The sequence below is a fragment of the Cyclopterus lumpus genome, chromosome 8 (assembly GCF_009769545.1).
Source record: "Cyclopterus lumpus isolate fCycLum1 chromosome 8, fCycLum1.pri, whole genome shotgun sequence".
NCBI lineage: Eukaryota > Metazoa > Chordata > Actinopteri > Perciformes > Cyclopteridae > Cyclopterus > Cyclopterus lumpus.
Window position 1 is genome coordinate 14,980,336 of NC_046973.1, and position 22,703 is coordinate 15,003,038.

Here is a 22,703-nt window from a genome sequence, read left to right on the forward strand (position 1 = left end):
GGTTTAAGTAAAACAAAGTGTATGGACACATATTTTTCAAACTATGTACCGATAACATGAAAGAAAATATTTGTTTTAATCCTTAAATGGTGTACTGTCATTAATACAATCAAAGTATTTGTATTGATTTATAACAGTCTTTGTATATAAAGGATTTCTGGGAAAGTCATATGGATTATGTTTCATTCCTCTTTTTAATGCTGACTGTTGCAGCTGTAAGGCACCATTTGGATGTCTTACTGACAAGGTCAATAGGACCTGTTTCCTGGAGCCTCTGATCATAGTGCTCTCAAACAGTCATCGGTCCCCCGGCACAGCTAAAAAGTGTGCGTTGAATACTGCTTGTATTCAGTAAATCAGCTATTGGAATCACAAGACCTGTGTCCTTGCAAAACCTGAGATCTGATTGCTCAATATCATTCTCCAACAACCTATCAGTGCGTCATTGTTGCATTCCTGAATAATAAGCTGAAAGTGGAACAACTCTGCCTTAATCTGCAAAGTTGGGTCACCAGTACCACCAACATTACATAATGTTCAGAACATAACATATATAAAACATTTTTTTTTCAAAGCAACACATCTATGAAGGGAGAGAAATGCTCATAATAACATAAATATTGACATTTCATCAAAGGCATGGTCAGTGAACTACAGAAAATAGCTCAGCAGCATTGGTCCTTTAAACCAATCCTAGAATATTTGAAGCTCTTGAAGCATGTCGCTCTTCCCAAACACATTTGTATTAATAATTATTGAATGCTCTATGTATGGATTCTATCAGATGTAGCAAACAGATCATTAGTAAAGAATAAAGTAATAATAAATCAGTTATATCTCATATCTAAAATCTATAGTAACACAATTAAAACAACCCGGATGTAGTACATGAGTAGTAGACTATTTGTTTCCGGTTGTCACTGTCGAATCTGACCCCCGGATTGAGCCTGAGCTCTACCTCTGTCTTAAGCTGAAGACACCCTATTTGGTCTAATTTCTGAAACGTGAGTTTGTTACGCTTCGTATGCTCGTGTTATTGCGTGCCTCTTCATCGCGTACCGTTGTCTCGTGAGCGTGTCACGTGTCTGAGGCGGGGCTGAAGGTAAGGTCAGCGCGTTTGTAGCCTGGCGGCCTAATATAGCATGTTAAGCTACATGCGAATCAAGAGTGAGACAGTGTGTGACTTTCCGTCCAGACAGCCATTTTCTTGAGACTCAGTAACCTCGGGAGATTACACAGGGCTGTCGTTTCACGGTGGGCAGAGTGCGTGGTCGCGTAACAGTCGTTGGTAATATGGTAGACAGTGAGACACGGTGTGAAGCTACGTGGTCACATTTGGAGTTTGCTAACGTGAACCAGCGTCACAGTCTCTACACGCCGACACTGTCCCAACAGACAACCTGACAGGTGTTTTTCACACTTGTTAAGAAGGGGGCTTTGCTGTTACCTACTTCCTCCCGAGCAGAGATGGCTTGAACAAAAAATATTTGCTGCATTAGTCATGAAATGAACTCTGAATGTTCTGCTTTTTGTCTCCCTAAATACTCCCTAAATATTAAGAACAGTGTGATAAGCAACCAAGAGTGAAAGTTAACCCAAGGTCTTAAAGCAAATTTAAAAAAGGATTTCGAAGTGCAATGTATAAACATTTCAGATAAATGGAATCTCTACAGGAGCAAACTCTTGCATTGACTCTTCTGTGACTTCACGTTCACTTTCTACCAGGTACACCCTTTGATAATTATGGTTTCAGCATGATGACCAGAATTTCTGGCCCATATGACCTTTCTAACATTGTAGATACGGTTGCTGTGTCATCCTATTACAAAGTTGCTGTCTCTCTCACGCCAGTTCCTTCATCGCATGACTTCTGCTCCCCTTTCCCCAGGAGCCAGGGTGTCCCCCCTCTCCATGTGTAGTCTCTAATGGGCGGCTGGTCTCGCTGTGCTGTGCTGGGAGCTGTACCGGGCGCTGCTCCGCGCAGGGGGCGTCAACTTCAGCACACTGACCGCAATTACTATTGCTGCGCCGTGGCTCGCGAGTTTCGCACGCTGCCAAGCCCTGACACTACCCGAAGCCAAGGAGGACGCACTGAGGAGGGGCCAGTTCTTCCTCAAAAGCCGATTGGGTGGGCTTATGTAGGGGGAAAAGGGTCCCGGGGTCATCTACAGGTGGGTTAAAGGTCATCTGGAGGTGCATCACCCAGGTGGGTTTCCAAATAAGAAAATATTCTTCATGGGAGCAGTGACATTGTTTAGCTTTAGACATTTTTGTGTGGGATGGTGGACTGTTCAGTTTTGCTAGGATAGGACAAAGATCACAGGTCATGAGTAAGAACACGTTGACGTACATGTAACAGCCTCTTTGTTTGCAGTCGTAGGATGGCAGGGGTGGAATGGAGACCGTAAAGGGAAGAAAGATGACAATGGGATTGGCACAGCCATTGACTTTCATGCTTTCCAGATGCCAAGCTTGTGCTGGGAGTGGGAGGAGCAGCCATGCTTGGCATTGCAAACGCTTGCTGTCAAAAGAGTAAGTAAGGGGCGATTTATCCCCAACGTTTTATTTTTTCTTCCCAACCCTTTCACTGACGTGTCTTGATGATGAGCGTCAACATCCATACCAACGTGAAAGGTGTGCTCGGTAACTCTTTGTCGTGCAGATGTACGACCGTGCCATAAGCGCTCTCCACCAGCCCCACCAATATTGAGCCGACGGGAAGGAGAAGCTGGGAGGAGCCCGCCTGGATGGGTTCGTCACCACGGGTCCTGAACCATGACATGAAGTCCACAGTGAGCAGGTCTCTACAGACTCTGCCCACTTCCTCCACCATGCTTTTGAACCAGGTAAAGGCAATTTTTTCCCTTTCTTTCCATGTTGTAATATGCAGTATTGATCTGCTTATTTTTGTGGTTTAGACTTTCAGCCAGCTGTCATTTATTTGTTGACAGACCGCCTATCTGGAGGATTCTTGCTCTTCCTTTACAGTGGGTGTTGGCTCCCTGCAGTGCTGTTGTTAGTCAGCTAGCTGTTTTATATTAGTTTTGATATGATGTAGTTAAACCTTTTTTAATGGTATACTTTCTCAGATACTGTAGAAGTGAAATTTAGTATTCATAATTTGAAAACAAACTCATGCCTCATGTCTTTTACTTTGCCCACTAACTCCTTTTTCAAAACGTTCAATTGCTTCTAATCTCCTCAGACTGTATGCGTAGGGCCGTGGGTCGAGCTGCTGTGGGAGGCTGTGGCGCCACTCAGTCAGATTGCAGCGGGCCCGAATGCGTCTGTCCCTGCAGGAACATTTGTGGGAGTTCTACCAAATAATGTAAACATCCCTTCTGAGGAGCAGGCTGTGGCAAGGAGGGCAGCGTTGGACATCCTGTGCCGAACTCAGAGTGTTCCTTCATGCCAAACTGCCTGACATGCCCTCTCAGAGAGATGTACCTGAGTGGCAGTCTGTATGATGACCTGCAGGTAAGAGGTTGCTTACATTTAGACAAAGGAGTCTTCATTTGAACTCCAAGCCAAAACTTTACTTTTCGTCTCGCATCCATTTGATAGTTGCTTCACTTTCAGAAAGTATTTGGTTTGTGAACTTCTTCAGCCTGCCATGCTTTTCTCCATTTTATCACCTCCTTCCATCTTTTAGGTGGTGACGAGCGGACCACGCCCAGCTCATGGTGCCTCTTATCTTGGAGAAGAACCTGTGGTCGTCCATCCCCGGGGAGGACACCATCATGAAATGTTCCAGGTTTCTGGCTCATCCGCAGGGAGAATTTGGAGTATTTCCACGGAACAGCAGCTACTGGGACCGCTGCATGGTCGGAGGTTACCTCCTCCCCTAAATCATGTCCCTTGAGGTCTTTGACAAGGTTGTGGCTGGCTCATCAACTGGCCAGCTATAGGGACTGTGCTCGATTACATAATTCGTCCTGTGGTTCCCTCCGAAAACACTGACCCTGGAGGTGCAGTACGAGACGGACCGAAACTGTACGTGACTCCTACCATTGCTTGTGATGGAGGACGGAACCCTCGCTGATTGCTAAACCACACCGACTTGCCGCAGAGCGGCACGAAAACCTGTGGCGGCAGAGCTTCCGCGTGCCTGAGACGGCACGACTCAGGGCCCTGGACCAGGAGGACGGAGGCTGCCGATGCGCCTGCCTGAAGCTGGCGAAGGCCGTATGCAAGCTCAACCCTTCCCTAAACCGGCTCAATGCCAGCCAGCTCACCAATGCCATCTTGTTGCTTTGCGAAAAAGAAGGCGACTGGACCCAGGAGGCACTGGCCGACCGATTCCTGCAGCTGCAGCGAGCACTAGTGGGACATTTAGAGGCAGGGAGGCTGCCTTGTGCCCTCAGCCCTAAAGTTAACTTATTCTGTGAACTGACACTGAACAGGAAGTGGACGAGCTGGGGTATACGCTCTACTGCGCCCCTCTCGGAACCCGAGGAGCTGCTGAGAACTGCTGTGGCCCAGCCGCCCCATCCCTGACGACCTCGTACAAGAACATCACTACACAGCAACGGGGCATCGACATTGTTTTGTGAGCAATGGTGACCTTGAGCCATAATAAGGTTCCTGGGGAGAAAAAATAATAAAAAACAGCATGGACTCATCCTTGGTCTCTTCAGTCTTAAATGCCATCAGTGAGAAAGTGTGTGACACACACACACACACACACACACACACACACCATAGCAGTTACTTAGTCTTGAGATCCGTGGGAGCCTTGACATAAAAGCTGTGGGGTGATCATGCCAATACTATTAATCTTTTTGAAAGTGAAGGCCCATTGGAGCTCTTACTAAAGCCGTTGTATTAATGAAGTTAAGAGTAGACATGCGGTTCGGGTTCTAATGAATTGGGATGGAGGTATGGAACGCTGCATTGGTCGGCTCCATATCAAAATGTACGCCTCCACCATCTTTGAGCTTTTTTGAACCCGTTGGAGATGTGTCAGGAGGACAGACGTGTTAAATGTCGTTAACTCTGTTTTTAGCCACTGTGTCAAGGGATGGCGTGTGACGTTGATTGTGTGTATGCCAACCCAAAAAAGCGAATAAATTGTTGATCTGCCCAAAGAGACAAGTAAACCGTCTTTTCATGCTCCTTTTTGTTGAAATAGCGCTCGTGGTCTGATAGAGTTCGGTTTGAAATCAAGGTGTTTTGAATAGCTTCATTAATACATTGGCTGTGTTCAAAATGTGTGCTTTCCATGTTTCCAGGAACCTTTGGAGAACACAGGCTGTGATTGGAATGTGTGCGGCTTGCATGTGTTATCTACATAATCTAGAATCAAACCAGTGAATATACAATGAGCTATATGTTGTCTATTCGTACCATTTCCCACCGTTGAACTATGAATCGGATGCAAAGTTCGAAACGTACCACCATTTATGGAAACGTCTGATGTGTGATTATGAAACGTGAACAGCGCAGCGCCACCGTTTTCTCTCACTTATTTTAGTGCGAACAGAAAATGTTTTCGTGTGACTGTCCGTCTAATACAGAGCTGCTCTTTGTTTATGAAGAGGAGGTTTCTTCTTCAGTCTCATTTGTTGCTTTGGTGCACAGGTTCAATATGCTTTATCTACGACCTCCATCACAGGTTGTTTTGCACTGTCAAATGTTAGTAATTGTTCGAAGATGCCTCAGTAGGACATTCTAAAAGTGCTTCAGGTTTTTGCGTTCATTTAAACATTACCCTTGATCCTCACTTCAGTTTTTCAGCATCTGTCTCTGCGCAGTTTGATGAGACCACAGACACACTGCTGTAAACACGGAAATAATGTTCACGGTTTGGTGAAGTCCTCTCAGTATTTACTCCCTGGCCTGATTGCAGTGAGGGCACGGAGCCTCTGTAGTTTGGTATCGGTGTCTCTGTTCAAATATCAAATCCACATTGAACCTGATTTAATGTAGAAGCGCCCAGTCTGTCTGGAGTAGGTCACCAGACCCGGATTAGTGCAGTCAGCGAGGCCATGACACACAGGACAGGAACAGCATGACCTGTGGTGAAGATCACGACTAGCAGGGAGGTCCGGTCTAAGTGTATTGTTAATAGATTACAGGTGCTACTCAGATCCTTTACGTAAAAGCAGTTTTGATGGCCGATGTTTGGGTCAGTTTGTCTGTTTCAATGAATGCCCTGAAACCTGTTGTCCGAGATAGAACCACATAGTTGCTTTTTGTTCACACTTTTAGCCTTAGAATGACAAAATAAATGCAGCGATATGGAGCAACTTTCTCCCCCCGGTCCCCAGTTTGTATAGTGTGCAATACGGAGGGAGGGTTTTGGGTTGTTTATAGTCCGGTCGGGCATTCAGTTAAACAATCATCATCCAGATAATAACGGAGAAACCAACCGGTGACTATTTTTGTATTTATTGTACATTTGTAACCAAAAATAAGAGCCGACTATTTATTTGCATCAATTCAACGTGTAAAGCGTCACTTCTTGTGATTCATTAAGTGCTTTGTTCTGGATGTGATTTAAAGTGAAGCCACAGGAGGTCTTTGTTTGCATATTAAGTTTATGCTACAAATCGCTGCTGATTTGTAATATTGTTGCAAAACAAAAACACAAAGTAGATCACTACCTGTACCTTGTGGAATTCATACTAGCCATAGTCTTTGTTGCATGCTATGTATTTTATTTTATTTTAGTTCAGCTCTAGTTGAACCCTGCAGCACTTTGTATACTTCATTAAAAGTTACATTCTGTAGGTTTATCTGTGCTTGTTTTTCTTCTTCTACAGATTGAGTCTGAAAGACGGAATGTCAGTGTAAATGAATCCATAAAAAATTTGACATAACTTTTATTCAGTCGGATTTGGTATAAAATCCACATAGGTGAGATACCATCAGTAAACACAAGCAGCCCCAGTTATAACATCCATCGTTAGACATTGGCAACTGGGAATGAAACTACATTCCAACTCAAAGCTCACGTTGCATTTGTTCCGCCCAAGCATCTATATTACAAAAAGTAAACGGCACAAGATCTCAAAATGCATAGGTATGATTAAATCCTGCCATATCGGAAGATGAAGCTCTAACCGAAAAGTGCAATAGAGTTAAGCCGTCCCTTTGTTCAGTGGGACCAAACATCCAGCCTACTAAATGTGTTGATGGACATTAATGCATAATCCATACTTGCTCATTAATGCATAATCCATACTTGCTCATCAGCAGCCATATTGTCATGGAAACCTCATTATTCCAAGCAGATGTGAGAGATTTACGCGGCGAGCCAGGTCCTGCGGTGATATACAACAGCAGCCACTCTATGCTTTTTTTATTGCTGCAAAAGAAAATAACACAACAACTTACGATGAAATTTAACTTTTGCTTGGAATACACACGGCGTCCAGTCAACTACTTGGCCGGGGCGAACCCCACGCGGTCGGCAGCCCTGTCGAACACGGTGTAGTACTTCCCGATGAATACATCACCCAGGATCCACAGGGGCCCGGCTGGAGGCGGGATATCCATGGCCATGAAGCCCGACAGGCAGATTGATACACCCTTCTGAGACCCCTGCATCAAATAGGAGAGAGGCATTTTCAGGTTTGAAAAAGATACTTGTAAAAAGATTGGGCCACACGTTTAACCCAAGTCTGAATACAGTACTGCCATGTTCACGTGTGCATTGAGAGAGAGAGGTGTTGCTCCTCTCCACATTGACCATATAGAACGAGTTTCGGCTGATTTTGTCCCCCATCGCCAACACTAAGGGACAATTAGAGCGACCAATTCTTTTTTCCAAATGGATTTAGATGTCAACCCATTCAAGACAAACTCTAGTTACATAGATACACTTGTACAATCTAATGTGAGGGGTTGTATCAATACACCAAAAGGAGATGGGATATTAAAAACCTCTCAATATAACACAGACCAGTACATCAAGTCCATGCCTTAAAACACTAATGTGCGCCAGCATTGACACTGCCAGAGAGTGTCTATTGAAGTGACTCCCAATGAACTCCAACGCCCATGTTCATCCCTACGGGACACCGTGCCATGTGACTCATTGAGACATTTTATAATACAATAACAGAGGCACTCGATGGCACAGAAGAATAAGCACGAGGCGTTTGCTTGTTGTAAAAATGATCAACGAATACATGGTTGGCTTTGGTACGCTGTTGACAAGAATACAAATATTAAAATGTTAAAATATTAAATTGCCCGACGCTGGTATTGGATTGCATTATATTCTGGATATATTATCAATATCTTCCAAAGACCCTCATGTGTGCATTTATTGACCCTGAAGGGGGAACACAACCTTTTAATTTGTTTAAACAACTCGCAGGGACAAAATTAAAATGTCCTCCCTGTGGGACTCTACCTTCATGATATAATCTTCTCCGGTCAGGTTAAACATCTTCCCTCCAATGCTGAACGAGACGGCTGGGAGCGATGGGATCCTCTTGCAGTCGATCCAGTACTAGAGCAGAGGGAGAGGAGAACGTGCTGAAAGGGTCTAAAGAGAAAATAAAAGGGACAGACCCAAAGTGAGCCAGTGCTCCGGGGAAGGTTTGAAAAGTTACATCTGGGATAGCAGAGTGCACCTTGAGGTCTAGGGGCTTTGTTTTCACACTACCTCTCCCATCAGCAGGGGCAGCGCTCCGATGGCTTTGTGCAGCGCCCGGACTTCCTCCACGGGCCCGACAATTAAGGAAGTTCCCGTGTCGACAATCGCCTGGCAACCAGCTTTGCAGAGAGTCAGATGGTTGCCGACGTCAACTCTGCAGGGCGGGGCGAAAAGGACAAGAGGCATCACAAATAAATGTTTCAGTTACATGGATTGGCAATATGAGAACTGCGTCAATGACCAACACAGAACAAAGTGAGCCTTCTTTATTCCAGTTCCCTGTAACAATAACAATAATTATAACAATAATAGCCACACAGGGTTCTTTCTCACCCGCTCATCTTGATCTGCCAGTAGGCCTTTCGTGTGACATTGACGTAGTGCAGGTCTCCGGTGTAGTACTGAGGGTTGGTCCCACCCAGCACCAGCTCTCCTCCTACTGCTGCTGTCGGGTCTCTAAGAGGCGGGGTGGGGGTGGACAGACATAACTTCCCCAACAGTCCCATAATGTAACACAACACCCCCTCTGACCAACGATTCTCCGGCTGACCGATTAGATTATTATTATTGATATAATTCACGCCGGTTCTTCCACGCTGCTTCAAGTCAAGACACCGACCTGCTTATGTAGAAAGAGAAAATGTTCTGGGGCAGCAGCTTGGCAGCCATGGCCGTGTCAAACACCGGGGTGACGTTCATTACTGATATGGAGGGGTAGGCCATGCCCAAGACCCCATCGAACCGGCCCACTGCAAACGTGATGCCGGGCTGCTTCACCGCTTCCCCAAACTGCTGGCCAGCAACAGGAAGTCCTGCAACCTGCATGGAGAGGCGGCAATGGGAATAGAAGAAGAAAAAAGAAGAAAAAAAAGAGTGTTTTAATGAATTAATAGGAATGGCGTGACCCCCAAAATTGAGGAATTGCAGTTAAACAGACGAGCGCATGTGAGTGTTTTTCTAACTCACGGAGACAGTGTCTCCGCTGATGAAGCCAGACAAGCTGCCCCGGCCGTACCGGATGGAGAACGCTGTGCCGTTCTTCACGAATGTGCTCGACTTCTTCGAGTTGTAGCGACGATGGAGCCCTAACGAGAGAGCACAATCCATCAAAATGAGATTGTACAGTGTTTATGGATTCACTACACATAATGTTAGTGACAGTACGCCGCTAATAGTTTGAAAGCAGAGCCAGAGGGGTGCCTCCGCCCCGTACCTGAGTTAAACTGTGCCAGGTAGTTTGCTTGTTAGTATCAGAATCTTTGGATGAAGTGGCCGTTAACATTTCATGTTGGAAAGTTAAAAGGAGTACAAATTTTTTTTTATAAACTCTAAAGAGGCAACAAACAACTTATAAAGAGATGCAAAACTACTAAAATAATAGTTTTGTGTCTCTTTTAATCTGGAGGTCTTAGGAGGAGGGGTGGGGCCTTTTACTTGTATTTGGGGTTACAAGTTACAGTGATTTATCAATATTAGATTGTTTAAAGTTGTTTATTTGACATTATTTATTACACCGAATAATCAATTAAGCTATAAATCATGCAGTTAATTATCATGAGTAGAGTCATGATGTCTTGATGTGTCCCCTTCGTTGAATCTTTCAAAAGTGTCTATACACACACCTCTAAACATTAGATTAAAGTGATCGGCTGTTATGAAAGTCTTTTCTTTCATATTGTTAAAAGACATTTCGTTCAAAAGGTCACGGTTTGGTTTCACATCATTTTTTTAGGACACAGGGAAAGTCCTTGTAATGTTTGTGAAATATACTGTACGTTGTAATATTATACACTGTATTGTACTGAGACCACATTTATGCCAGAACGCTGATGTGTAAATTAAGTTATACATTCCTGAGGTTAGTTAGTTGTACATCCCTGAGGATAACCGTTACAGGTCATGGAAACGACAGACGCAACATACAGCTCAAATGTTGCACGCAAACTTCAGATATAAAAAGCAAATTCTAAAAAAGGAATAAGAAGAAGAAGAAGTGTGTTATTTTAGTCAGCGCCGCTGGAGCGGCATAGCGGCATAGCGGCTCTCAGGAAGTGGTCAACAGATGTAGACGAGTCACTCACAGCAGGCCACATCAAAGAAGGAGCAGTGGATGGAGGGCACCCAGAGGTTGGAGGAGCCGGTGTCAAACAGCACCGTGAAGTCCTGCGGAGGGGTGCCGATGCTGATGCTCCCATAGTACTGGGCCTGGGGGGGGGGGATACGACGACGAGACGGAGATCTGCTGTGAGACCACCACTACATCACCATTAAGTGCACAGGTGTAACTACAATATACAAATATTTCATCTGTGTTGTCCCCTCTGTTATTTACAAAAAAACACCTATGACACCTTGGATGTCCAAATCTAATCCATCATTCCCACTCAGCTGGAAAAGGGGGCTTTAACTAATTGAAGTGTAATGCATACATCCATGAAGTTAGTCAGCCTTTCCACGGGCACCTCGGCGGACGGGGCGCTGTCCGGCGCCCCGGGGCTCCTCGCTAAAGCCCGCAGCTCCTCCACCGACATCCCATTGTCGCTCATCAGGCGGCGCAGGCTTCTGGTTCTGTGAAGCGGCACTCTGCAACCAGATAACGCACTTATGGAATTTAGTGTCATCACGCGCGCGTCAAAAGACTTCCTTACTAGAGCGCGCCCGCGTCTATATTTCACGCGAAGTTTTAAACGTGTTTACGTGCGCCGGGGAGACCGTAGTTGCAGGTAAAACACTCGGAGCATAATTGGAAACACGTTGGGCAAACGTTACCGGAGAACCAAACAAGGAAGTTATCACACGCACAGGCGCGCATACATTAACTTGCATTCAACCACTTGTCTGTCGCTATGAAATCGTACAGGTTGTAATGTGACGTCAATATTAGCTGCACTCTCGTCGCTGAGTAAGAAGTATTTACCTGATTATGGCGGCGCTGTGGGCTATCAGCAGCGCCCCGATGACACTTAATATCTTCAGTCGTGTCATTTCTGTCCTCGGGAGAAATATTGCAAACTCTTTTGAAACGTTTCTGATTGTAGCGAGCGCACAAAACGCAGAGCACTATTTTAACCAACGCGCTCCGGTTTACTCGGCTCCCCCCTCCGCCCCGTTATGTGGTGCAGTGATTGGAGGAAAAGAATCAGTGGGGCGCTCCTATTGGCGGAAGAAGATGGCTCATCATGCCGCATCACAAACCGGCGGACTCGAGGGGGTCACGAGTTGTCTGTGAAAAGACTGATAGGGCACATACTAGCACATTGTGTTTGAAACTGCAGCTGAGGAAATATAATAGAAAAGGTTCTTTTCACAGTTCACTGAACACCTTTCCACAGAGAATGTCTAAACCTACAACCACACAGACTAAATCCTAGTGAGGAAGTAAGGAAGTAAGTACTTGGCCTCGGCTTTATCAAACTGCGGTCATGTGGGTCGGCGCTTGAAATGTAATGCACCTCTATTCATGGTGTTACGGTACGAGGGCTTGTACGGCCCAAAAGCACGGAGATAGACCCATTTCTCAGCAATAATTTCCTCACTTTCTTATAGTCACATACTTTCATATATAGTCAAAAACAACATTATATCAAATAATATTATAATAACATGTGAAGTTACACTACAGTACTGTTTTTTTTTATTGAAAGTCAGCTCAAATTCAATGATTATATTTATAATTTCACAATATTATAACTGTTAAATAATGCAACCCAATAGCATATTTTGTTAAACCTGGGGAACATGTTATATTTTCTTTGCTTAATCCAGAAAAAAAACACAGTGTAATTCCCAGTTTTACAGGGGGTTGTCTGCTTAGAGCTCCTCCGGGTAACGTCTACATAAGTGCATATGTGAAGGGGGCTTTGATGAACTTTAAACTGAATGTTCCTTTTGACTAGCTTTCCTCCCATTTACCTTCTTTATGCTAAGCTGACCTAACCCTCTGCTGGCTCCAGCTATATATTTAGCGTACAGCCAGGAGAGTGGTATCAATCTTCTCATCTAACAAGCAACATTACCAAGATGTACAACAAGCTGAGCTCCCAGTAGGCCACAAACACTTGAACACTTTGGACTTCGCACTGAACAGCACTTACTTTAGCCCAGTTGTGCAATACTAATACGTTTAAGTACTTTTTAATTTTTAAATTTATTTTATACACTTTATCCACTTTATTCTATTTCTACTCTGTCTGTATATATAATATTCTTCTTGTTTTTTACTCTTTTATCTTATTTCTGTTATTATACTACTTGTTTTACTTATTACTGTGAGCAATGCTGCTGTAATCCTGTAATTTCCCCACTGAGGGACTAATAAAGGATTATCTTATCTTATCTTATCTTATCTTATGTTGATTAAAATGTATTAATTTAACATTAAACTAAATATGTCACTCAGTAACATGCAATCACGATCCAAACAACAGCAAATACCAATTCAAGATGAGTCATCCACGGAACCACGTCGGCCTTTCTGAAAAGCTCATGACAAAGCCTGCAAGCATTCGCGGAGAACATCGCAAAACAGACACTCCCTTAGCCTGTTGAACAAGTTATTACATTCCAAACCGTTAAAACACAAAGACTTTGACATTAAGACTGGTATACACACAAGAAATCGACACACACCGTGCATCACCATCAACCAGAGTACGAGCTGTTCAGAAAAGCAGGTCCCCCACAAGGTAAACCACTCAACTTCAGGGTTACCTTAGAGTTACGGGTGGTGTTTGGCATGTCGTGGTGATGGTGTTTGGCATGTCGTGGTGATGGCTACAGCCAGGGTAAGCCTGCAAGTCATGGCTGTAAGTCTATCAAGTGCCTGTGGAGAGGTTTTGTTAAAAAAGAGGGTTCACCCACACATTCTTTATGACAATTTATGGCCTAAAGAGAGTGAAGGCATGTACAGGCATGGAGCAATCGTTGGGCCATTTCTTAGGGGATCCGTAAATAAAGGATCAAACGTAACAGTGAAATAAAGAGGCCCGATAAGTGATAAACATGATGGTACGAATCAGCTCTTTCTGTTGTGTATGAATAGTCAAATATGTCTTTTTATAAAGGAGTTGTGCCTAAAGGATACAGACGCTAACTTAAGAAGATGTATCATTTCACCTCTCACATTCAGAGATTCAGAAACACACGGCTAAATCCACATGCATGCAGTGGTGGAATGTAACCAAGTACAACTTTGAGGTACTTGAACTTTACTTCATAAAAAATATAAATCCACTCATCAATTCTGATGTATTTTTAAGGATTAAGATACCTGTATAAAGTTGAAAGGAGCCCCATATTTACCAGCTGCAACATTCGTGATACTACTGTAATTAATATGTTTCTATTGATGTTACATTAATATACTGCAAAGCCCAAATGTTTCAAACTGAATTTGCGTCCATTGAAATGTGTAATAAATGAGAAGCATCAATTACAATGCAGGTGGATTTAGCCGTGTTGGGTGTGTGGGGTTTCCTGCATATTGCTTTTGTAAACATTAGGTTAGGTTATTAGATTAGGAAAACGTCAAAAACTACGTTAAAAATGAGGAAATACGTAGCACTAAAGCACGACATCAACTGACATTAAAAAGGCCTTTAGGTCTGGTCGTCAGGATCTAATTCTTCACTATTACAGAATTCAAAAAACATAAATTAAACAAGGGATATATGTCGTAACCATTCACTTAAATATGTTTAGGGGTTTGAGTTGCTGAAGAGCAAATATACAATGTATTGTTTGTATGTATTCATGTACAAAGAGAAGGACAGCACAGTGATACAGTGCATAGATAGTATTCTTAAACCAATAACTGAATGTCTGGCAGCCTTTGCTATTATATAGTTCTACTATCAGACAATTAATTTATTCCACTATTTAACCCCATAGTTGCCCAAACCCCCCAGGACAAAGGGCCCAATGAAGTCCACTATCACCAGCTCCTTTGACGTCACACAGTTGGCCTACGAAGACCCGGAGGAGCCAGTGGTAAACACGAGTTCCCGTTCCAAGCGGTTCATCTGAACGCATTACTCACTGTGTGGTGTTCGGTGTGTCCTTTTCCTGTTATCGCCTTTGTTTTGTCTTTAGAGGGAGAGAAAAATAGAAATCCTTGAGCTTGAATAGACTTGATGATTTCCCTTTGAGCTTTCTCTTATTCTCTTATTATTGAGCTATATTCTCATGCACTACTAGAAATGTTGCTTCACTGATGTTGTTGTTTTATCTTCAGCCGTCTGTCACAGATGAAAGCCCGTCAGAGGTTAAAGTCAAGCCTGTGCCTCGTCCCAGGTCGAGATTACAACCAAAGTCTCAGTGCAAAGACAACAACAACAGTGTTTACTATGCAGACACAAGCAGCAATACAGCCAATGTGCTGGTGAGTGGGGATACTGTCACAAGCATTAAGTCATGGTAGTGCGTATTAATTAGCATGCATGCATTTTTTCTTTTCTCTCTGTCATCAGCACTTCCCCATCGGTGAATATTCGTCAGACTATAAGAGGCCTCGGCCTCCCAGACCACCACTAAGCATGAGTATGATCTCCAGGAAACCCACAATCGACGCAGGCAATCCCTACACGACTTCAATCTCTGAGCCAACTGTGAGGGCACACACAAAATAACAAGCTTCATTTTATTCTTTAAAAGACTGCTGCGTGTGTGTCTTCTCACAAGATGCATCTTACGTCCTTAATCTCTCTGCTAGAGTCCTACTGAGAGAACCCCCTCTCCTCCCCCGCCGCGGCCCCAACACCCCCCTCCCCCCTCAATCGCTTCTAGAAGCTCTACAATGAAGCCACAATCTGAGGTAAATACTTGAGACACATCTGAATGGGATTGACATTCCCTTCATATATATATATATATATATATATATATATATATTAATATGGTTTTTATCACCTGCAATGTGTTCAATAATGTTTTTTTTTTCTGTCTTGTTAATATCTTGGATAGACTGATGAGAGTCAGCAATCCAGTTATTCCTACTTCAGCTTTATGCCACAATCTCCAGTCCCACCAGCTCTCTCTGATGAAGAGGTGAACCTCTGCAAGTCTGGTAGTACAAAGGTAAATTGCAAGCTAAAGGTTATGCATTATGGACTCATGAGTAAATATTCCTAATCTACAATCAACAGCACGAAAGCTCAGCAACATTGGAATATGTTGAATGTTTTTGTCTTGTGTAACCACTTTGTTACATCTTTGGTTTTCAGGCCGCAAGCGGCAAAGAGAGACCTGCGGTTCCACCTCGACCCGGTCGGTCCTCCCTATCCAGCTCTGCCTCTTTGTTTGGAACCTCGCCTACAAAGGTATGAGAGCCACCGCAGAATTCAGGTGATGAACCCTGACACAAAAGGTGCACAGAAACGTGTGCATTTATTATGCTGTCATAGAAAATAAGACTTCCACATGTTTTGCTTCTTTTTTCAGCCTGAAATGCAGATTTCGGTAGGGCCGGCCCAAGTGCTGTTTGTACACTTAACAGGAAGTACAATTCACCTTTGGTGCACCAAGTTGATTAAACAAGTGATTTCACCTATAAACTGAGACGATTGGTTGAAGAGTCTCCTAGACCTTTAAGTCAAATGCTGTGATTATCCTCTCTACAAAGAGAAGGCTCTCTTTTTAGTTAGTTTAGAAGGTCATTTTTAATGACAAACCCATTATCGTGTTGGGTGGACTATTACTTACTTAATTCCCTCCATTATTTAATTTAAAATATCAATCTAATTGGGAAGTCAAAATAAATCTGCCTCCTTCCCAGTCAAATCATTTCATAGCTTGAGAGCAAAGCTTCAAACACAACACAATATTTGTATTTCCAGAGCAAGATCTTCTTCCTGGAAGTGTGGAGAAGACACAAAACCATTTATGTATCAATGGTGTACTCTGTCTCAATGCTGTGTTTGTATCTTTGTGCAGTAGAGTTGATTAACAACAACATTTTCTTTGTTTATTACAGACCAGACCACCACCACCGTCCTTCTGCCCGCCTCCCCCTCCTTCATCAGAGGAACTTTTGGATTTGGATTCAGCGTACAGTAAGATCGAGCACCGTCCCTACCTGGACGTCCTGCCGGAGGACGTAGATAAGCTGGTGAGATGGAGATCACGACACGGACAACGTTTTGTTCTAATTCAATGCCGATCCATTAATCTGTGTCTGTTAAACACTCGCAGTCGCTCAGGAAGACGACAGTTGTCCAGTCGGTGTACTACTCTCCTTATCCACAGACCAGTGAGGATGCAGAGGTACAGCCTTTTATCAGTTTGGAATTGAGTTTGAGGAAGTTTCATGAATGAAATGTAATGTCTCCACGACAAATGTGTCTTGTAAAACAAAACTCCCCACATGAGAGGCCATACGAAGTATAACAATCATAGTTATACATCTATAATAAACAATTGGTGTTTACACAACAACCAACAGAAAATAAAGCAATTATGACTAAATTATACAAAATACGAATAAAAGTAAACAAGGGTGGATTCTGTGACAGATTTCTGATAGAAATATGAACTGTTTTCCTCAGGACATCAATGGGATGCTGAGATGGTTGAAAAGAGTATCAAGTAAGTGCAACATGTTTGCTTTCTAGATAGATATTGTGTTTTCTTGAAGCCTAAAGAAGCATCAAGTTGTATGGACTGCCAATAATTTGTACTCATTCATTCGAAAGGAAATGTGCAATAAATAAATCTGTCACCATGCAAAAGGGAGCATCCCAAGGATCAAATTGTTCGTTAGCTAATCCATCTCTGTGCTGTCACTCCAACAGAATCTGATCTGACTTCATCAGTGTACGGCCTCAGTATAGAGGAGGAAATGAGGTAACCACACAGAAACCATCATATGAATTCCTTCGTGTGCACAAGTGGTGTCATTTTTGTGCTGTTAGATCTGTTTTCTTGAGGGGGAAAACAAAAACTGCTTTGGAGCATGCAAAATATAGATAGCTACAGTTGAATAGCAATGAAAGTTAATTGAATAAACTATTCTAGAATCAATTGAACTGAATGAGACGGTTTTGTCGTCACTGACCCGTTGCAGATTGTTCTGCCAGGGGGCGATGAACGTGAGGAAGGCCCTGCGTCTCTACAACCTCCTCATGATGAAGCGCAATGAAAGCATGCGGAACATCATCACGGAGTTCAGCTCCATCTCCGACAACATGGACAAGATGAAGAAGAAGAGCAAAACCATAGACATCGCTGGGGGCACCACGGGTGCTGTCGGAGGGATGACTGCAGTCCTGGGTATCGCCTTCGCTCCGGTGACCTTGGGCGCCTCGCTGATTGCGACAGTGATCGGTGCTGGTATGGTGGCGTCCGCTGGAGGCATAGGCGCCCACGCTGCCAAGGCCAAGAAGGAGATTGTGAATAGGATGACAGTTGAGAAACTTGTATACGATTACAAGGCAAACGTTGTCGATCTGGAACACTGCCTGGGCTTTATCCTTGGTGGGATGAATGAAATTCAGAGGCACGACATTGCCAGGTTACAGAGGGCGGGAGCCCAGACGGATTCAGTGAAGATGGCTCACCTGTCACAGTTTGTGTTAAGCAATAAAATAAACCAGAACGGGGGGACTTCTCCTGCTTACACATGTGGGATGTCGTCGGAGAGACTGCTTCTGGCTTTTGCCAACGAAATGGATCTGTATTTTAAGGGGAAGGACAGCCAGAAGCTGAAGAAGTCGAGTAAAAGCAAGTTTTCGGGCCGAGTTCGCCTGCTGGCTGAAAATCTGCAGGAAGAACTGCATAACCTGAATCGTATGTGGGAAATGTTTAGTTGAAATGAAGAGAACACATAACTGTGTGTGTGTGAGTGTGTTTACGTGTTCATGTGTTTGTGTGTGTGTGTGTGTGTGTGAGCGAGATATACAGAGTGAAGAATAGATTCCTTATTTTGTATTTGAATACACATTTTATATTGTGATAGATATTTATATATTTGGATTTATGTGTGACTACTTACAATATCTACTATTTAAAGAAAGTTCAAGATTGTTGTTGAACTATCATTCATGGCTGTGATAAATAAAAACGTCTCTTTATTCAAATAATAGTGCTCGTACCAGTGATTACTTCTTAGGACGTCAGTAGAGTATGCGCTGTATGCGGAACACATACAATGGCGGAGTGATAAAGTGGGCAGTGCGGAAGGATACCTCCAGTCATCGCTTGAACTATATCAAGACCGTGCCACAACACGCGCCATCTTCTTTTCCGAGAAACAACAAACGAAGTAACATCATTGACGAACATCGCTCTATTGGCCGAAATGGCAGTGTAAAAGTGCGCCGCTACCCAGCCGCCAACAAAACAGTGCATCCAGCCAGTGCACTGAGTCACCTCCAAATCAGAAACATGTCGTAAGTATTATTATTTTCTTTATCGCATTTTGTCGATGACAGCGCGCGGGCTACTGTGTCCGCGCGCCTCAGCGGCCCGTCGTTACCGAGAGCACGAAGCTGTATCGTATATAATTCCAGTTTAAATGAGTTTGACATTTACATATAATTACTTATTCTAAAGCGTCGTATGGTTTGATATAATGACGTGGGGCTGTATTGTAATTCAGGGTTAGATACTGACATGAAGTAAAAGGTGTAGTCAATACGAGATGTTACAGGTTGTATTTGAGTCGATGTACCGGGACCATTAAAGCCAATCTAGTCGTTAAGGACTGAGTTTCTACGTCTGTATACACCGTCGGTGTTGCTGCCACGAGTGCCTGCGTGGCGGCCGCTCGTTTCCTCTTTTGTGTCAAAATGGCGGCTTCGTGTCGGCGTATTGAGAACAAAACGTGTCTGTTAATGGCGAGGGAGGACGTCGTGGGCGTGGCCTGTGACCCTGTCTGAACGCGGACTGACGTCAGAGTCACAAGACTGGCAGCTGGGTGGGAACACGTGACGTCTCGCAGGTGCACTGCAGTGATGGGGGCAGTGTTGCGCCAGAAATGGGATCTGCCTTTTTCAGATCGGAATCATTATTTTCACACCGACACTGTATTAGTGCCGAGTAACTATTGTCGTCATTGTGGATACATCTGTCGATTATTTTCTGTATAAATGGATTGGTTGTGTGGTCAATAAAATGTCAGAATTACCCCCTCATACTTTGTTTTGTTTACTTCTCAAATATATTCAGTTCACTATTAAAGAGGAGGAAAGAATGTTTATAGGCTTTATTAATGTAAGTATGTTTATACAAGTTTAGTGTTTCACCACAACTTTGTCATTTCTTTCCCTATCCTCAGGTCCTATGTGGAAACCCTCACTGCTGCGGCATTCGACAGCATAAAAGAGTTCGGAACTATCCTATCCTCTTCGCACACTCTGTTCGTGACCAACAACAGCCACTATGACCACGATGATGACAAACTCACAGTTTGGCCTGGAAGACATGGAGGCCCTTCTCTGGGGACCTTCCTCTCCCATGGCTGACGCCATGAGCTTCTCAACTTCACGCCCTGACCAAGAAGAACAACAGAAAGGAGGGAGAACCTCATTGGAGGGCGACGCTTCCCCTGCGTCGCCCCTCACCTCATCGCTGTCCTCTTCCTCCTCTCCTCCTCCCTTCTACTCTCCGCCTCCCTCGCCACCGGCCGTCCTCCTCCAGGGGTACAAAGCTGGGATGGAGTCTGACCTGCTCTCCCTCCCCTGGTTGGGCCACCCTGGTCAGCTGAGACAGGCCGCCTCAGATGACCGCAAAGGTAATGACTTTGTAAAATACTAATCAAACTGCAATCTTTTAAGAACCCTTATTAACACATTTGAAACATGAGCACCATCTCTTAGTGTAGACAACCAGTGTAATAGGAATACAGACAGCTCATTAATATACTGCCTCATTTGCCTCCACAGAGGATATGTTCGGTGACCTGGACTGGATGGCTGAGAGGGTGGATCTGTCCGAGTTTGACCTGGACTCTCTGATTGGCTCATGCAGTCCTACTGAGGAGTCCCCGAGCTGTCCAGAAGACCTCCTAGCCTCCCTGGGTTGCCCCATGGAGCTTGACTCCCTCCCAATGCCCTGCTTCTCAACTCCTGCTCTCTCAAGTCTCCCCTCTGCTTCTCTTCCAAGTATACCTCCCCCAACCCCTCTGGTCAGCTCCGATCATTCTGTCATTACAGTGGATGAGCCTGAATCCTACATTGACGTACAGGATTGTCCCGGCTTTCCCCTGCGTGTCCCTGAGCCACAACAGGAGCTGGAAATCAAATCTGAGCCCGCTTCTCCAGACCCCCCATCCCCCTTGGTTGATTCTCCCTCCTCCCCAGCCTACACCCTCGACTTGGGCAGTGAAGTTGACATCACGGAGAGTGAGGTGAAGCCAGTGGTAGCTTCAGTTTTCCCGAGGCTTGTACTCTCCCTCTCACCGACCAGCATCGTCCTTGTCCTGGCTCCCAAAAATGAAATCGGGATCACCACCACCACCTCACAAATCGTTCATTCCTCCATAAGCAGACCATACCCAAAGCCCACATACAAAGCTAGTCCACCATCTCCCAGTGCCCCCAGTGTCAATGTTGAGTCCCCCCGCGATGCAGATGGAGAAGCAAGGGCTACTTTGAAGGCCCCCAAAGCCAAGAAACTGAAGAAGATGGCGCAGAACAAGACGGCCGCCACGCGTTACAGGCAGAAGAAGAGAAAAGAGCAGGGTTCACTTCTTGATGAGCATGGTCTGCTGGAGAGGAAGAACCTGGAGCTGACCGAGAAAGCCGACTCCTTGGCCAGGGAGATAGAGTACCTGAAAGAGCTGATGGAGGAGGTGTGCCAGGCCAGGACACACAAAGGTCTTGGTGCTGACCCCTAGTGGTCGGACCTATCAACATATATTGTGTGAAAGCAGAAGAAAGATTTTATTTAATACAAGCAAGTATAAGTAAAGTAAAATGTTTTCTGTCCAAACAGTAAGTCTTGGATCCACAATTTTCTTCAGAATACCGCTGTTCCTTTTTTATATATATCAAACACTGGTATTAAATTATAGAATACTTTTATCATGTTTGGAGTGGTTATATGGAAACAAGTATTTTCCATTCAGTATATAAACTTGAATTTATGTCTAATGTATGTAATTGTTTCTCATCGCTGGACTTCAGTAACCTGCCAGTATGATGTATTTTAATAATTGTGTATTGTAGTATAACTGGACCATCTGTATTATAAATCTCTTAATAAAGAGTCTTACAATGAATGAGTCATTTGGTGTGATTCCTTCTGGGGCAACAGTAATATACATGATTAGCATCGCTTGACCCAAACCGTGTACAACTTCATAAATGCTAGTTAATAAGGCATATGGACACTACTGATCACATCGCAGGTTTATATTAGTAAAGCACGAATTCATGCCGCACCTAGAAGCTTTGTTCCCGGTCTGATGCGTAACAATGAGCTGGTGGATGTCCATCAACAAACTGGGATGAGGATAATGGAGCCGCATGACCAGCGGCGTGCTGCACACACGTATTCAATCAACTGACAGTCATGCGAACTTAAAAATGACTTCTCTGATAGAGCTGACTTGTTCTCGTGTGTTTTGTCCGTCTGCTGATCATGGAATTAGGACACTCGCTGAAGTGTACAGTGTGCATAAAATACTCTGATGCATTTGTCATGGGAGTCTGGGTGAATAGAAGAGCATGCGAGAGAAGGATAAAGAGAGCCTCGGCACAGCTTGAATAATATTACTAACAAAAATGTGTGCGTTGAGCCTACAACTGTCCCGGGCTGTGCTCTCTGTACTTGGTCCGGGCTTTCGTCCAGATAGCTTAGGGGTGATCTTTATCTGGAGGCACGCCAAAGTCAAGATGGTGCAGAGCCACTTCCAATAGGACAAACATTTCCTCCAGAAAAAAAGATTTGGCTAACTGCACATCCCACCTCTGCAAATGTCCTCATTTTCCAAGGGACATATTTGGTTTCAGTTGACCTAGAACATTGTAATCACAACTATATGAGTGATATTAAACAAGAGTATAGTAAACCAGAGGGCCATATTCACATGAAACATGGCAGAATAAAGATTAATAGCATATTCTCAAAAGGCCAGACTTTCTTTTCCTCAGTTAAGACA

At 44.1% G+C, this 22,703-nt stretch overlaps 4 protein-coding genes across 7 annotated transcripts; 3 read left to right on the forward strand and 1 right to left on the reverse strand.

Moving 5' to 3' along the window:
• Nucleotides 1-1,154: 1,154 nt before the first annotated feature.
• On the forward strand, nt 1,155-5,099 carry mief1 (mitochondrial elongation factor 1). Its single transcript, XM_034539059.1, is given in 21 exon segments — nt 1,155-1,167; nt 1,985-2,128; nt 2,336-2,451; nt 2,454-2,513; nt 2,515-2,532; nt 2,663-2,686; nt 2,688-2,828; nt 2,831-2,846; nt 3,206-3,265; nt 3,268-3,318; nt 3,321-3,382; nt 3,384-3,428; nt 3,430-3,484; nt 3,664-3,743; nt 3,745-3,787; nt 3,790-3,885; nt 3,888-3,952; nt 3,954-4,034; nt 4,036-4,392; nt 4,395-4,439; nt 4,441-5,099. Coding segments are annotated over 21 exon segments (1,629 nt in total). The 3' UTR covers nt 4,498-5,099.
• Nucleotides 5,100-6,800: 1,701 nt separating this feature from the next.
• On the reverse strand, nt 6,801-11,708 carry napsa (napsin A aspartic peptidase). 2 transcript variants are annotated; one of them, XM_034540179.1, is made up of 9 exons: nt 11,526-11,708; nt 11,038-11,191; nt 10,690-10,813; nt 9,575-9,693; nt 9,228-9,427; nt 8,942-9,064; nt 8,618-8,762; nt 8,363-8,461; nt 6,801-7,545 (listed from the first exon to the last, which is right to left on the reverse strand). In XM_034540179.1, the coding sequence occupies exons 1-9, from the start codon at nt 11,591-11,593 to the stop codon at nt 7,384-7,386; spliced, it is 1,194 nt and encodes a 397-aa protein (XP_034396070.1). In that variant the 5' UTR covers nt 11,594-11,708; the 3' UTR covers nt 6,801-7,383. The 2 variants fall into 2 exon arrangements, with proteins under 2 accessions (XP_034396070.1, XP_034396071.1); XM_034540180.1 differs by lacking the exon at nt 6,801-7,545 and having other exon boundaries at nt 8,385-8,497; nt 11,526-11,701.
• Nucleotides 11,709-13,210: 1,502 nt separating this feature from the next.
• On the forward strand, nt 13,211-18,657 carry LOC117735513 (muscle M-line assembly protein unc-89-like). 3 transcript variants are annotated; one of them, XM_034540174.1, is made up of 12 exons: nt 13,211-13,293; nt 14,498-14,596; nt 14,841-14,987; nt 15,076-15,213; nt 15,318-15,419; nt 15,569-15,682; nt 15,829-15,924; nt 16,578-16,712; nt 16,796-16,867; nt 17,149-17,188; nt 17,395-17,446; nt 17,667-18,657. In XM_034540174.1, exons 2-12 carry the CDS (start codon nt 14,528-14,530, stop codon nt 18,409-18,411), a joined length of 1,710 nt encoding a protein of 569 aa, XP_034396065.1. In that variant the 5' UTR covers nt 13,211-13,293; nt 14,498-14,527; the 3' UTR covers nt 18,412-18,657. The 3 variants fall into 3 exon arrangements, with proteins under 3 accessions (XP_034396065.1, XP_034396066.1, XP_034396067.1); XM_034540175.1 differs by lacking the exon at nt 14,841-14,987; XM_034540176.1 differs by lacking the exon at nt 13,211-13,293 and having other exon boundaries at nt 14,512-14,658.
• A 160-nt stretch (nt 18,658-18,817) lies between these two features.
• Nucleotides 18,818-21,821, forward strand: atf4b (activating transcription factor 4b). Its single transcript, XM_034540178.1, has 3 exons — nt 18,818-18,990; nt 19,878-20,333; nt 20,485-21,821. Exons 2-3 carry the CDS (start codon nt 19,982-19,984, stop codon nt 21,435-21,437), a joined length of 1,305 nt encoding a protein of 434 aa, XP_034396069.1. The 5' UTR covers nt 18,818-18,990; nt 19,878-19,981; the 3' UTR covers nt 21,438-21,821.
• Nucleotides 21,822-22,703: the final 882 nt, after the last annotated feature.